This window comes from Mustela nivalis, assembly GCF_964662115.1.
Source record: "Mustela nivalis genome assembly, chromosome: 3".
NCBI lineage: Eukaryota > Metazoa > Chordata > Mammalia > Carnivora > Mustelidae > Mustela > Mustela nivalis.
Genome location: NC_139022.1, coordinates 61,667,307 through 61,683,049, shown reverse-complemented (window position 1 = coordinate 61,683,049; position 15,743 = coordinate 61,667,307). Strand labels below are relative to the sequence as shown.

The 15,743-nt window shown below is 42.7% G+C and overlaps 1 protein-coding gene across 41 annotated transcripts in view; it reads left to right on the top strand.

The window, feature by feature from the left end:
• The window catches only part of CAST (calpastatin), a 113,721-nt gene that overhangs the window by 27,191 nt on the left and 70,787 nt on the right, over positions 1 to 15,743 (top strand). For 24 of the 41 annotated variants that reach the window (XM_082723917.1, XM_082723915.1, XM_082723895.1 and 21 more), the window contains exon 3: positions 8,127 to 8,198. The exons of 9 other annotated variants lie outside the window; for them this stretch is intronic. In XM_082723917.1, coding sequence (XP_082580043.1) covers positions 8,127 to 8,198 — 72 coding nt within the window. Of the gene's footprint in view, positions 1 to 8,126; positions 8,199 to 15,249; positions 15,461 to 15,743 lie in introns of those variants that run through there. 8 more of the 41 variants (XM_082723912.1, XM_082723913.1, XM_082723910.1 and 5 more) reach the window with 2 other exon arrangements.

Genomic DNA, 15,743 nt, shown 5'->3' with positions numbered 1-15,743 from the left:
ATCCAGTTCAATAGCCTTCTCATAATTACCACATGTGAATCTGATGAACTTTTGGGAGTTTCAGAAACTGAAGTCTCCATTTAGAGGATAAATGTTTGTTTTGCATCTAAGGATAATCAGCTAATGTGTTGCAGTTTCTGAAAACAGTTCAATGAACAGATATTCAAAAATATCTTGAGAAATGATTTGAGTATGTCAGCAGCCACATTGAACCTTTGAGGGTTTCATATTCTTTTAATGCAAAAGTTCTTGTGTATCTGTGGGCTCAAAGATTTGTCACATAAAATATTTGATCTGTTACTTATAGACCATTGTAAGCTAGAGAATCCCCTAATCTGCTAATTAGGGGCTCCTTAGGGGATATTTGCTACCACTTTTTTTTTTTTTAAGATTTTATTTATTTATTTGACAGAGAGCACAAGTAAGCAGAGAGGTGGGGCAGGAAAGGGTGGGAGGCAGGCTCCCTGCTGAAGCAGAGAGCCCAATGTGGGACTCGATCCCAGGACCCTGGGATCATGGCCTAAGCCAAAGGCAGAGGCTTTAACCCACTGAACCACCCAGGTGCCCTTTGCTACCATTTTGATAGAAAAGTAGACCAGCTCCATTTTCCTGCATTTTTAAAAAGATTTTATTTATTTATTTATTTATTAGAGAGCGAGCGAGCATGAGTTGAGGGCAGAGGTCAAGGGAGAGGGAGAAGCAGACTCCCCGCTGTGCAGGGAGCCCCATGTGGAGCTCCATCCCAGGACCTTTAGACCATGACCTGAGCCGAGGGCAGGTGCTTAACCAGCTGAGCCACGCAGATGCCCCATTTTCCTGCATTGTGGGTGGAGGAGAGAATCACTGAATTTGTGGCTACAGAAACTCTGACCAACTCTCAGGCAAGGAAGGCGCTGTATCAGCTGGGGCAGGACACAGAGGTCTTGCAACACAGGTAGCTTTTATCATCACTGGAAATCTCTGAGGAATGAGTCTTTAAAAACCAACTTGTGCCTTTATTCATACCCAACCCCTCACTCTTACTTGGGATTTGTCAAGCTTCTTGGATTGGTGGGTTCATCAAATGTGGAAATGTATTGGCCATTATTTCTTCATATATTTTGGGTTGTCTCTGTGCCTTTCCTGGTCTTTACAGGCTGCAGTTATACCAATATTAGCTGCTTCAAGTTGTCCCACAGCTCACTGACCCTCTGTTCCCTATCCCCTGGTCTTTACTTGCTGTTGCATTTTGGGTAGTTTCAGTTGCTGTGCATCGACATTCTCTAACCTTTTCTTTTGCAATAGTTCATCAGTTCTTCATCCTAGTGTATTTTTCATCTCAGATATTGCATTTTTTTTATCTTTACAAGTTTGATTTGAGTGGTTTTTAAGAAAATATCTTTTATGTCTCTCCTTAACTTACTTTTGAAAAAACTTCCAATCTTGAAATAATTAGATTCCCAGGAAGTTGCAAAGATAGTTATGGAAAGGTTCGCCTGGACCCTTCATATAGTTTTCCCATTGGTTACATGTTATGTAATCATAGTACCTTGTCAAAACTAGGAAACTGACACTGGAACAACATATGTATGTAAGTTCTGTGCCATTTTGTTACATGTATGGATTTGTGTAGCCAGCACTTCAATCAAGATACTATGCTTTTTTGAACATTATATTTTCCTACCTATGAAAAATAAAGTTGTATGTTTCTGCTTCTATGCATGCCTTATAATTTTTTATTAGAGGTCAGGCAGATGTGAATTTCATCTTGTTGATGCTTGTTAGTTGCCCTGTTGCCTTAAGTTTGCTTGAGTTATGTTCTGGGACACAGTTAAGTTACCTGGAAATAGTTGAATCCTTTGAGGTTTGCTTTTAAGCTTTGTGTGGCTGGACCCAAGCGGCCTTTAGAGCAGGACTAACTTGTCCTTCTGCGGACTCTACTGATGATTCTGACTGCTGCAAACACACTCTTTTCCTGGTCTCTAGGTTATACCTCTGCTCCTTCTGGTGTTCTTGACCCAGGCTTGGGGTTCCTTCCCACACACACACATGCAGACCCCTGGGGCTCTCTCTTGCTGCTCTCTTCTTTCTGGTACTTTTTTTGTGAACCCCATAAGGTCCCTTGGTCTTTGGAACTACAGGCTCTACCTCCTCAACCCATAGAGATCGATGGCATCTTCCTGGGTTCCTCCTCCACGTTCCATGTTTTCCATGTTCAGGCAGCCTGGAAACTTCTCCAGGCAGGAAGCTGGGGCCGTCCTAGGGTTGCCTTCACTCGTTTCCTGGTCAGGGAACATCCAGTGCTGCCTGGTGTCCCATGTCTGAAACCACTGTTTCGTATTATTCTCTGGGAGTTCTTTAGTTGTTCAGGGTAGGAACAAAAAAGGATCCTCCTTTTGGGATCTGGATTTCCTTATATTTTTAAGTCCCCATTTCCTTATGTACAGACTTCATAAGTATAACTTGGACTTGAAAGGAGCATGTGGCCCAGCTTGCAAACTTATGTTCCTTCCTTTACTCTGAAGGTGTTTGAGCACAGTTTTGAAGGTGGGCGGTTAGGTGTTTCTCATTCTGAAGCCTGGTCACTGACTTACTCATTTGTTAAGGTACTAATGAGTTGTACTGCTTTCCAGGTAGTCTGCCACTATTTCAATGTGCAACAAAACTATTGAAATCATCTCTGCAGTATCTTGACATCTGACACCTTCGGGTGCGTCAAAAGGGTCCTTGCAGCTCTCAGGAAACACACTGAGGTCATGTCTGTTCCTGCCAATTTTTTGACCCTGCATCACCCCCCCCCCCCCTACACACATACACACACACGGGACCTGTGTGACAATGCCAGCAGCTGTCCACTTCATCTTTGGTGTCTGATGCCAGGCCCACAGCACCTGTTGCTGGGACTCTAGCAGGCCTCACTCAAGAGAGAGGGTTTCCAGCATTCATCCTGTAAGTAGCCCCTGGGGCCCCCCTTTAGCCGGCATTTAGTGAGTAATCATGCTACGTCTGGCTGTGGGCTTTGTGCCTCACATTTATATCTTCATGTAATCCCCAGAGCACACACAGGCCTAGGAGTATGACATGTTCCCCCCAGTCAGTGTCACTGGGTAGGGTACTCAGAAGGGGGTATCATTTCTGTATTGAAAAAAGAAAAACTAGTCCTATTTTGAAGGCTGCTTTCGTGCAAACTAACAACGCTTGAAAGCGAACTTCAAGAGGATCAAACTGTTCTCAAATAACTCACTGGTGTCCATTATTAGAATCGTGGCCAGTCCTAAGAAAAAAACTACCTTTTTCTAATGAAAGAAAATATTTTTTTTCCTGATTATATAATTAAAAGCTCATGGAAAATTCTCAGCAGGCACTAAGATTTCTCATGAGGTAAAACTAGGCCTATTGGGAGGCACCTGGGTGGCTCAGTGGGTTAAAGCCTCTGTCATGGTCTCAGGGTCCTGGGATCCAGCCCTGAATAGGGCTCTCTGCTCGGCGGGGAGCCTGCTTCCTCCTGTCTCTCTGCCTGCCTCTCTGCCTACTTGTGCGCGCGCTCTCTTTCTCTCTCTCTGTCAAATAAATAAATAGATGTCTTTAAAACAAACAAACAAACAAAAATTAGGCCTATTGGGATTCCTGTTGGAGAGACCAGCCTCTTCCATTCCTACTTGATCAAGAATTTGGGGTCTCTCTAGTGCAGGGATTTGCAACCTGTGGGCAAGGTTGCAAATCCTCTGATCCTCACAGTCTTCTGTCTTAGGTGTGGGTACAGTTATTTCTTTTTTCAGATGAGAAAAATAGTGCTTACAAATGTGCATACACTATGGTGAGTGCTGTGAAGTGTGTAAACCTGGCGATTCACAGACCTGTACCCCTGGGGCTAATAATACATTATATGTTAATAAAAAGAAAGAAAGAAAGAAAGAAAGAAAGAAAGAAAGAAATGTGCCTACACAGGCCCATGGTCTCAGTGGGCATTTGGTGGAGCCAGGATTCTGGTCATGCAAATCAAAAGATAGAGCCTTTACTCTAGGGAAGCTGACACCTTTCTTTGTGGTCATTAAGTCTCAGGACGACATGAGGCTTCCCTCGGGGCCTTTCTTGAGATTCTGGGAGATGGTGACACGGCCACTCTTTGCCTGGCTCTTGGAACATTGTGAATGCTTTGGAAACAGTTTTTGAGACTTGAGTTCTGACTCATTTAATAAAAAATCTATACCATGAACTATGGCAGACATAGAAAAACAGTATATAATTCATCCTTTTCATACCTTTCTACCCCTGCAGTTAGAAGTGATCTAATCTGTGTATTCACTGAACTCAAACATGGCATGCCTCTTTGGCGGGTCTCTTGACTGACAGATTCTGAACCACTTTCAGAGGTAGGAGAGGCTGCTTAAAGGACATGTGGATTCCTAGTCCATGGAAATGGCCTAGGGACACTCACCATTGCCCAGGAGATCACACACGCTCTGTCAGTCATTACGACTGAGGCCTGTAGCCTGCTCCATCAACTACAAGGAGGGAATGACTCAGCCAGGCCTGTGACCTGATGGTAGGGATAAGGGGCGGTCACTTCCTGATCACTTCATTTCTATAAAACTTCAGTTAAACGAAGAAGTGCTCGTAAACATCACAAGGGCTGGGGTTGGTTGGCAAGGAGAAAATCTTCCTGATGGCCCTTTAGTCTATCGATTTATGAACATGAAAAAAAATAATGTGACTCAAAATTTGGGTCATTATAGTCTTGGCATCCTCATTTAATGTCTTAATCTTTCAGAGACTGGAGTAATTCTGTGTGTTGGGAAATGCAGAGTCATAGCCAGATGAGCTTGTGGTGAGAGTTTCTTTTTCTTTTTCTTTTTTTTTAAGATTTTATTTATTTATTTGACAGACAGAGATCACAAGTAGGCAGAGAGGCAGGCAGAGATAGAGAGAGAGGAGGAAACAGGCTCCCTGCTGAGCAGAGAGCCCGATGCGGGACTCGATCCCAGGACCCTGAGATCATGACCTGAGCCGAAGGCAGAGGCTTTAACCCACTGTGCCACCCAGGCACCCCGTGGTGAGAGTTTCTTACTGTGAGTGGGTGAATTCTCTTCTTTCTGAAGGTGGATCCAGCCTTATCACTATTAGTGGATATGCAGACCTAACCAGTTAGGACTGGTGCCCAGGCCAGAGTAGGAGGATTTCCAGGGGCCACGGCTGATGGTAAGGGGCTGGGGGCATGAGGGTAAAAAAGATGCCTGCATGACTAACACAAGATGACATGAAGCCAGGGGACTTTGAGAATTTTCAGCTGGAGATCAGGGAGGCCTCACGAGGGCTAGATGGTCCCCAGAGAAGATCAGGAAGCAAGCTCAATCTAGAGGAAACCGATAATCTCAAACATACCCGACTCTAGGGCCTTCCTAACCGTGCATTTTTTTAGCTTAAATATCTTCACCCAGCATCTTGTTTCATCTCTTATCATACATGCCCAGACCCACCCTGCTTCACCTGCACTAACTTTTTTTCTGTTTTCCTTAGGGCCTTTGTGCATGTGAGTCTGTCCATCTAGAATGCCTCCCCTCCTCCGTCCCATAGTTTCACGATTGGGTTATGTGTAGTCGGGCGGGTCTCCATCAAATGGCGTTTCTTTGTGTACCCCGTCTGGAGCTAGCCTCCGCCTGCCACTCTCTGTTCCATGACCCTGTTTCATTGCCTTGACAGCACGCATCACTCTCGGAAATCATCTTGTTTTTGTGAAGTGCACAGTGAGGTTGAAGTCAATGACCCCCACTGCGGTATTCTTGTCTTTATTTCTTAGGTCCACCCCCTTACACCAAATCCATGCATACACTATGGCCGTCAGAAGCTATTTGTTCGTATACTTTATATTTTGAAAGAGACTCATGATTTGGATTCGGTTTAGGCCATCCCCTCCTTTCACCAACTCCCGTACCACAGTCGCGATTCTAGCTTTTTCACAGCCTCTTTTATTTCTATCCCATTTATCCAAGACTTTTTCTTCCCTTGGCCAAGGGCGCTGCATGTATGTTTGGGAAAGACTTTAGTCAGCAAGCCATGCCTGGGAGCCTGGGACTCCTGCAGATGCCGGTGAGGCCTCTTGGGATACCCAGTTCATGAGCATGTGTCCCTCCTGTCACTACAGTGACCTTCCGGAAGTGCTCTGGGTGCGGTCAGCCATGGATATAGAAGGCTGAAACTTGGAGGACAGCAAGCTAAGTTTTGACTTTTCTGCCTCCTGAGGCAATATTTAACCTGAAGGAAAAGAAGGCTTCAGCCCAAGATTCCATGGAGGGAATTTTCAAAAAAATACAAATCTTGCTAAATGTAAAAGAATTAAGCCAGATTGCTCTCAATTATATATTTAAAAAAAAAAAAAACACAGTACTGTAGTGACAGACAACTTTTTTTTTTTAAGATTTTTTACTTATTTATTTGACAGACAGAGATCACAAGTAGGCAGAGAGGCAGGCAGAGAGAGAGGAGGAAGCAGGCTCCCTGCTGAGCAGAGAGCCCGATGCGGGGCTCCATCCCAGGACCCTGAGATCATGACCTGAGCCGAAGGCAGAGGCTTAACCCACTGAGCCACCAGGTGCCCTGACAGAGAACATTTTAATATCTATGTAACAGCAGTACTGTCCCTCCTATATTTAGTGCCTATAGTACATCTTATACACATTTTAGCTTTTGGAGCATAATCTTGCCACTTGGCATTATAAAACTTTCTAGTTTGTAAGCTTGCCTCTCTGAAGTACAAATCTTCTTAAGAGATAGGCCTTGTTGAGAAAGAAGCTTTGTATTTTACCTTTCCTTTTCTCTGCCCTCCATTTATTATTTTTTTATCAGTTGAAACAGTGTACTTGTATAAGAAAATGCAAAAAAGCACAAAGAAGGATTTTTTTTATTTTTATTTTTTTAAGATTTTATTTATTCATTTGACAGAGAGAGACACAGTGAGAGAGGGAACACAAGCATGGGAAGTAGGAGAGGGAGAAGCAGACACCTTGCTGAGCAGGGAGCCCAATGTGGGGCTCGATCCCAGGACCCTGGGATAATGACCTGGGCTGAAGGCAGAACTTAACCACTGAGCCACCCAGGCACCCCAAGAAGAATATTTTTATTAAAATCGCTGCACCATCAGAAGATAACCTCATTTGAACTTCAGTGATCATACTGTCCATACTATTTTATAAGCTGATTTTTCTTTATGTAAAATATGCATAATATGTTTTCATTTAATGAAATGTTCTTCTAAGCATGATTTTTAGTGACCGCATGGTACTTCATCCCGTAGATGTCCATAACACAACCCGCTATCATGGGAGGCAGTCCAGACAGGGAAGAGAATAGGGTCTGAAGCAGACATACTATTTTTTTTTTTTTAATCAGATGTGGCAATGGCCGCATTATGTACTCATCCCATTCCTCAGTCTCTTCACCCGTAAAATGAGGATAACAATAGTACCAGCAATGTATTGATTAAGTTATGACACATGGTATACATCGTACTTAAAACACTTAGAGTGCTTACATTAATGCTCTAAATAGATACTCTTACTAAAGCATTGTTACTGTTATTGTAGCATCGTAATATTCTGATAGAATCATTGTCTGGCACATGGTAAATGGTCAGTAAACATTCATTATTATTACCTATATTGTGTTCGGTTTTTTTGACGTGATCATACTGTGATGAATATCTTTGAAGAAAAAAGGCTTTTTCTCTCTCTCTTCTTATTTCCTTGAGATCAATTTTTAGAAATAGAATTACATCTTTGATGCTTACTGCTAAATCACCCACCTGGAGATTGTACTAAACTCAGCTCTCTCCAGCACTGTAAGAGGAATGTTGTTTCCAGTCGTGCTCCATGGAGGAAATGGCAACTGCCCATGTGAGGAGTTTTGCAGTTCTCCAGAAGCACTGATTATTGAGCAAGGGATTTGGTCAACTTCCTCTTCCTTTTCAATGCTTATATGGCCTTCAGGCAAAGATATGAAAAAATCTTAAAACATATTTATTTTTGTGTGTGCTTATTGGCATATTAGTCTGAAGGTTGCTTGAGAAGATATTTGTATTGATATGAAAATTTGCCTTGTCTACATTGGTAGGACAGTTCTCCCATTGAAACTAATACTTTTTTATTTTTAAGAAAAAAACAACAAGCCTTGACAGCAGTCAGCCTTCCAGAACCCATGCTGGCAGAACAGCCCCGGCCACCAAGGTCAGTCATTTCCTTTTCTTTTTTTTTTTTTAAGATTTTATTTATTTATTTGAGAGAGAGAGAGAGAGAGAGCACAAGTAGGGGGAGAGGTAGAGGGAGAGGGAGAAACCGGCTTCCCTGCAGAGCAGGGTAAGCCCGATATGGGACTCGATCCCAGAACTCCAGGATCATAACCTGAGCCAAAAGCAGGAGCCTAACCAACTGAGCCACCCAGGTGCCCAACATCAGTCATTTCTTGAAGGTGAAAATACTCCTAGTCCTCGGGTCAATAAGTTGTGAACAAAATATCATTTCTATGCTGGGGGAGAGGGGAGGAATGTAATTTTTTAATAATGATTTGAGTGACTTAAAACCTTGTTTTAAATCTTGTTATACTGTAAGTGTCCAATCAGTATTATTATCATAATACCTATAAATAATATTGGACTTTGGCATATACTGGGAGTAGAAATATAGTGGTTTCACCTCTTCAGAAAATAATTCAGATTCTCTTTGTGCACATTAGCCACACCAGGATCTCTGCTAAATGCTCTGTATAATTATCTTATCTAATCTCCTCACAGCGTTGTAGTTGTTATTCCTTTATACCTGAGGAAACCAGGGCTCTGGGAGGTTAAGCATCCTTGACAAGATTGCAAAGCTGGATGTAGGGTTCAAACCCAGGTTTCCTGTTCATACAGGGTCCTCGACACTGCTGGACTTGAGATGCCCTAACCGAGCATTTGTTAGTGTAATACAGCACTTGGGAGCTTTGAAACTTTTAAAAATCACTGAAACAACATATTTCAAAGTTTAAAAAAAATTTATAATTTTAGCTAGTAGTTTTTAGTCTTTAAAAATAGTTATGTGTGGCCCATTTCAACTTGTGGTCTTCCAGTATGTCTGAGATGATCAAAAACCTTAACTTCAGGACTGTCTATACAACTATTTTAAATAAGCATTTTTCCTTTAAAACTGGTAGCTTTCTTATGGAGGTCTGCAGACTTTCTCATATAGGTTGCTTGCTTGGTTAAGAGTTTATATTTTAGTGCTTCTTGGAGCCCCTAAAGGTGCCCAAACCAAAGTGCAGCTGAGAAATGAGAAGAAGATGGCCAGAGTTGAACAGACTTGGGGGCACTACAGCATCAGTTCTCAGTATCAGTCGGAAGTCTTCTTCATAGCCAAACAAACTTGACCTGCCTCTTTGCCACTTATTATTAGCAAGTTGACCTAGCCCCACTGAGCCTGAGTTTCCTCATTTGTAAAACAGGGATTAGACTTTTCTTGACATATCTGCTGAGAGATTGAAATAAAATAAAGATAAAATATATATAAAACTCTTAGCCCTGAACCTGGCATTTAGTAGATGCTGGGAAAATGTATCTCTGCTGTGACTACTCTTGTTAGCCTCATACTCTGTTGTTTTGATGTCTGGAACTAACAAAGATTTTCCAACTATGTCCTGTCTTAAAGTACTTTTATTTAACTCATGCTTAAATTTTGCTTCTAAAAATAAGAAGCTTCATTAGGAAACCTCAGCCCTATGAGATTTAGTGGATCATCTGCAGGTGATTTCCAAATTTTGGAATCATCTAAACTCTTGTGCAGGGTGGTGGTTAGTACATTATAGAAAATCACACCCGGTTTTCTCTTGGAAGTTAGCCATAAGAAGAAGTCAGTTCGTTCTTTCTTTCTTTCTTTCTTTCTTTCTTTCTTTCTTTCTTTCTTTCTTTTTTAAATACACAAAGTTATTATCCAATCATTCTTTAGTTATAAAGAATTTTGACATCTCCCCCAAATCCTGCTCTGCCTCAGGAAACTGAGGGAGGAGGACATAGCTGGGAGGTGGAGACATTTTAGCCACATGTTTAGTGTTTGTTTAATGTCAAGCTTGTCATTCCTTCTTTAAGTTCTAAAACATTGTCATCTCCCTACCTACATTATTCTCTCTCTTGTTACAATTTCTCAATATAGATTCCTGATTTGCTTTGCTTCACCAGTTTTTTGAATATTGGTTTCCCTGGGGTTTGATTCTTCACTCCTTTCTATCTTGTTATCTTTAACATTTATAGAATATTGGAAGAATATATATATGTATATATGGACATATTAGAATTGCTTATTTCTTCTTTTGATGCCTGATTGAAAGGGCTTCGACTAAGCATCCTGATCACTATGAAGATTTTATTTATATATTTGAGAGAGAGAGAGAGTGGGAGAGAATGACAGGGAGGAGGAGAAGAGGGAGAGAGAGAGAGAGAGAGGCAATCTCAAGCAGACTCCCCATTGAGTATGACCTGACTTGAGGCTCGATCTCAGGACACTGAAATCATAACCTGAGCCTAAGTCAAGAGTTGGACACATAACCAACTGAGCTATCACAGGTGCTCCAGCATGATCATCAATTTAAAGAAAAAGTCATTCCCATGCATCATTGAGAAAAGCTGCAGGTAATAGCATTTGTGATCACTTGAAGCCTTTTATTATATAATTAATTCTTATAAGACACTCAGGCAACATCATATTACCCTGACACATGATGCGACAAAATAGTAGATATAATTGGCTGTGAGAATTAGTCTTGGTTTTCTTGACTCTTGACACAGTGAACTTAAAGGGTAAAATAAATGATAATTTTACCATTATAAAGAAAATTTCACAATCTGTCTGAAAAGTTAAACATCTCATTTGAAGCTACACATAAGCTGTGTGATATAGAATGGCTACCGTGTATTGCAGAACGGTTTCATGAACATTCTCACAAAATGAGTAATTTTGTGCGCAAGTAAGACCACTTCTGCCATGCACTTCTGGGCTTGGAAGACCCAAAGTGCCTCAGTGGCATAGGTCTTTCTAAGTCAAAATAATTATTGTAAGATGTTGAGGGCTTAATATTTGATTTTTGATGAATTAATAATGAGGACTAATGAGGCTTCAGAAATGATTCATGTTTTTATTAATGCCAGCATGAAAAGAGTTGTGATCCACACGCAGTCATGAGATTGTGTGGTGGGCGGAGTTCTGAGGCCTATGTGTTGTAACCACTTCCTATTCAGGCAGGGAAATCGAGGTTGAACTTCTGTTAGGAATGTGGCTGCAGAAACTATTAACAATATGTCTGTTGGGGTGCCTGGGTGGCTCAGTCGGTTAAGCATCTGCTTTGGGCTCAGCTCATGATCCTGGGGTCCTGGGGTAGAGTCCCATGGCAGGCTCCCTGCTTGGCCAGGGGAAGGGCTGCTCCTCCCTCTCCTCTCCGAGCATGCTCTCTCTCTCACTCTCTCTCAAATAAATAATTAAATTTATATTTATTTATTATTATATTATTTATAATATAATTATATTATATATAAATATAAAATATGTTTTTATATATATTTATATATATATTTATTTATTTGACAGACAGAGATCACAAGTAGGCAGAGAGGCAGGCAGAGTGAGAGGGGGGAAGCTGAGCAGAGAGCCCGATGGGGGGCTTGATCCAAGGATCCCAGGATCATGACCTGAGCCAAAGGCAGAGGCTTAATCCACTGAGCCACCCAGGCACCCCCCCCCCCGCAAAAAAGACTATTAAAACTACTAAAACTATTAAAAACTATTAAGACTATTATTTCCTATTGGAATCCAGTGTTTCAAACCCAAAAAGAATTTCTTAAGGATAGCAGGGGTAGCTCATGGAAAGATCCAGAAGGCTCCAGCAGCAGGAATGTAAAGTTTCACAGCTAAGAACAATGCCCTGACATACCACGGGAGCTGCTTCTGCTGCCACTACAGCTTGAGGAGCTAGGACACATTTAGGACCGGATACCAGAAACTCTGCCCCTGCCAATCATGATGACACATATGCCTTGTCAGACACAGATTTCTTGGTGGGCAGTGGTCTCTTCCCATTGCTCGTTGCTTGTTCCCAGTGTCATTGTTTATGCCACATCTGATTGACCAGTGTGAGTCACAGGCCTCCACCCTGTTACGAGGGAATCTGGGATTGTGAGCACTCTGGATTCTGCTTTGGGAAAGTGCATGTTGATTAGGTGGGAAACTTATCAATATGAAGTGAGAGTATTCAGGTGTGTGGCCAGCTGCAAACTGACATATATCTTCTACAGAAAGGAAAACAGGAGAACTGCCTCACTGCACAGGAAGGTAAATGAATCATGATATGTTGTTTAGCAATATTAGGCCTTTAGAATGGAAGGGGATACAGACATTTTCTTTTCTCTCAGCTACAGGGGAAAAGATTTGCAAAGGAATAAGCACCCATCAGAAAATTCTTTCGTGAATTTTGCTCCTGGTTTTGCCATAAATAGCTGTGTTGGCATAAATAGCTCTGCTCTCAGGTGCCAATATTCTCATCCATAAGATGAGTGAGAGGCAGGATAAACTGTGTGTGTTCCTGCGGTCAATGTCAGCCTCACCCCCAGTACCACGTGTGGTTTGGGGGATGACTCTGTGTTAAGTAGGCAAGCATTTTTATTTTAATAATTGCATATATATTTTAATGTGCTGAAAAATAAAATAACACTTCAGATTCATGATCCCAAGGATAGCTTTGCTTAAGTTAAAAAGTTTAAAAAGTAAAAAGTAAATTAAGTTAAAAAGTTAAAAAGTAAATCTATTTTTTAAAATATTAAGTAGGGGTACCTGGGTGGCTCAGTGGGTTAAAGCCTCTGCCTTCGGCTCAGGTCATGATCCCAGAGTCCTGGAATCAAGCCCCACATCGGGCTCTCTGCTTGGCAGGGAGCCTGCTTCCTCCTCTCTCTCTCTGCTTGCCTCTCCACCTACTTGTAACCTCTGTCCATCAAATAAATAAATAAATAAATAAATAAATAAATCTTTAAAATATTAAGTAAACGTAATACATTTATAACCTAACTCAAATATGACAGGCAATGCATAAGTAACCAATGTTTGGAAAACAAGATTCAGAGCAGTACGTCTCATATTTTAATATTCACATTGACTCAGTGAGGTTTTATTAAAATGAGGATTCTGACTCAAGAAGCCTGCAGTGAGACTGGGATTCTGCTTTTTTTTTTTTTTTTTAAGATTTTATTTATGTATTTGACAGACAGAGATCACAAGAAGGCAGAGAGGCAGGCAGAGAGAGAGGAGGAAGCAGGCTCCCTGCAGAGCGGAGAGCCCAATGCGAGACCCGATCCCAGGACTCTGGGATCATGACCTGAGCCGAAGGCAGAGGCTCTAACCCACTGAGCCACCCAGATGACCCTGTGATTCTGCTTTTCTTTTTTTGACTCTGCTTTTCTAATGAGCTCCTCTTTCCTGCTGATCCTGCTGGCCTGGCAAGCACAGGTTGAGTGGCAAGGATGCTGAACTGTTCTTGATGGTGGGTCATTTAGACCACCTGTCCTTTAGATTACCTCAACGGTGATTAGAGAAACTGGTTTGAATACAGATTCTCAGGTTCCAAGCCAAGAATGCTGATTCAAGAGGGTAGGGTAAGGCCCAGGACTTTATATACCTACCCCTAGGTGTTTCAGATACAGATGACCTGAGGACCACATTGGAAGAAAGGATGAACCTCTAGGACTGGGGCAGCCAAAGCACATCAAGAAGTAATAAAGTTCCTCTTCCTGTGTAAGAAAAGGTGCCTTTTTCTACATGAACCGCAGGATAAGATTGAAAATTTTATTTCTTAACATGTAATTACTCATCTGTACTCTTCAGGAGCACAGGATCACTCACCTTTACTGAGGGAGATGTGCTACCTAATGCTAGGGGCTGTGGTACCTGGGACTTATCCCATTGGGGTGTGGCTCAAATAAGGCATGATGTGCTGTTTGTCATAGGAGGAAGTGAATGTCAGTGGAACCCAAGCAAGCTGAAGTTTCGTTAAAAAAAAAAAAAAGGAAAGAAAATACTAACGATATAAAAGAAAATTTTTAAAAAGCTTTATATATTTTAGAGAGAGAGAGAGCTTGTGGAATGAAAGAGCACAAGCCCCGGAGGGGAGGGGGACAGAGGCAGAGGGAGAAGCAGGTCCCCACTGAGCAGGGAGCCCAATATGGGGCTCAGTTCCAGACCCTGGGATCATGACCTGAGCTGAAGGCAGAGGCTTAACTAACAGAGCCACCCAGACGCCCCTAAAAAGGGGAATTTTTTAAGCTGTATTTTCATGGGAGAATAATTTTAAGGACAAGGTCTTCTGTTCAAGGAATTATAAAATATTAGAAAGGGTCTTACTTCAACAGCTTTACTTAACAGAAAACAAAAAATGAAAACTAATGAGGAGACTGTGAGGAACACCTTGCAGAGGAAGTGGAGTACAAAGCTGTGCAGAGGAGCTCTCTGGCCTTTTTCATGCCAGCTGGTGTCACCTCAGCCTTGGCTGGCTGCAGCACTGAGTCATTGCTCAGCTGTCACTAGCTAGGCCTGAGGTCTCTGCTCCCCAATCACTGACCACCACCTCCTCCAGACACACCCTGGGCACAGTGTCCAGAGTTTTTATTGTGACTAGTTTGCAGCCTTGGGAAGAGTTGGCTTTCCATATTTCTTTTAAAATTTCATAACTCTTTTCTATGAACACGATCATTCTGTATTTAATTAATTGGCATTCTTCTAGAGCCTTTTCATTCATTCATTCATTCATTCATGAATTTATATAGTAGTACGGACCTGTGAATCCTTATTTTATTCCTTGGTTTAAAATCCATTTTTCTGATTTTTTTTTATCGTTTTAATCACAATAATATATTATGTGCTATAATTTAGTAGGAGTTTGACTCCGTTAAACTGCTCTTTAAAAGATCCATTATACTCTTTGAGGTGCATTATACTATTTGAGATGATCAGCAGGATGAATCCCTGCTGATGGTCATTCTTAATTTGTTTTATAGTTTTAAAAAAAGAGATATTTGGAGCCATATATTTGTAAGAGTGCCCCTCTTGCCTCCCTTAATTCTGGTGGAGTCACCGGGTGACAGCCCGGGCGCGGGAGACCTCTGCCATCAGCAGGGGCTGTGCGCCCCGCGCGCCGCCCGTATCCCAGGCGGCCTTATTAATAAGTGAGCCGGCTTCCGGGAGGCCTGCCCGAGACGAGTGGGCAGAGCGGACGCCTCCTTCCGCAGACCCGCGCGGAGCTCCCGGGCGGCGCCGCGGTGAGAGGAGGGCGGGGAGCGGCGTGCGTCGCGTCCCGGGACCGCCCCGCCCCGTGCTCTCTGCGGGCTGAGGCTCTAAGCAGAAACCGCGGGGGCTGAGCCCAGCCAGGAATGCAAACCGCCTGAAAACCCAGCGGAAGTCTCTGGGCCCGGGGAGTGGGACGCAGAGTGAGTACTGATTTCGGCCGCTGGCCTCCCTTCCCAGGCGAGCCGTCTGAGCCGCCCCCTTCGCGCCCGGCCCTGCGCGGCGCACATTCGCACCCTGCGTCTGGCTTCCCGGCTTGGACGTGCGTTCTTACTAGTTAGTCTCTTGACCCCGAAGATGCATTTCTTTCCAAATGGGCTCTAAGTTACATTGTGTTACTTGTAAACCTCTCCCTCCCTCTCTCCCCCCTTCCTCCCGGACGGTAACACTGTGCTGGCTTTAAAGCTGTAATGTATCTGGTGACCG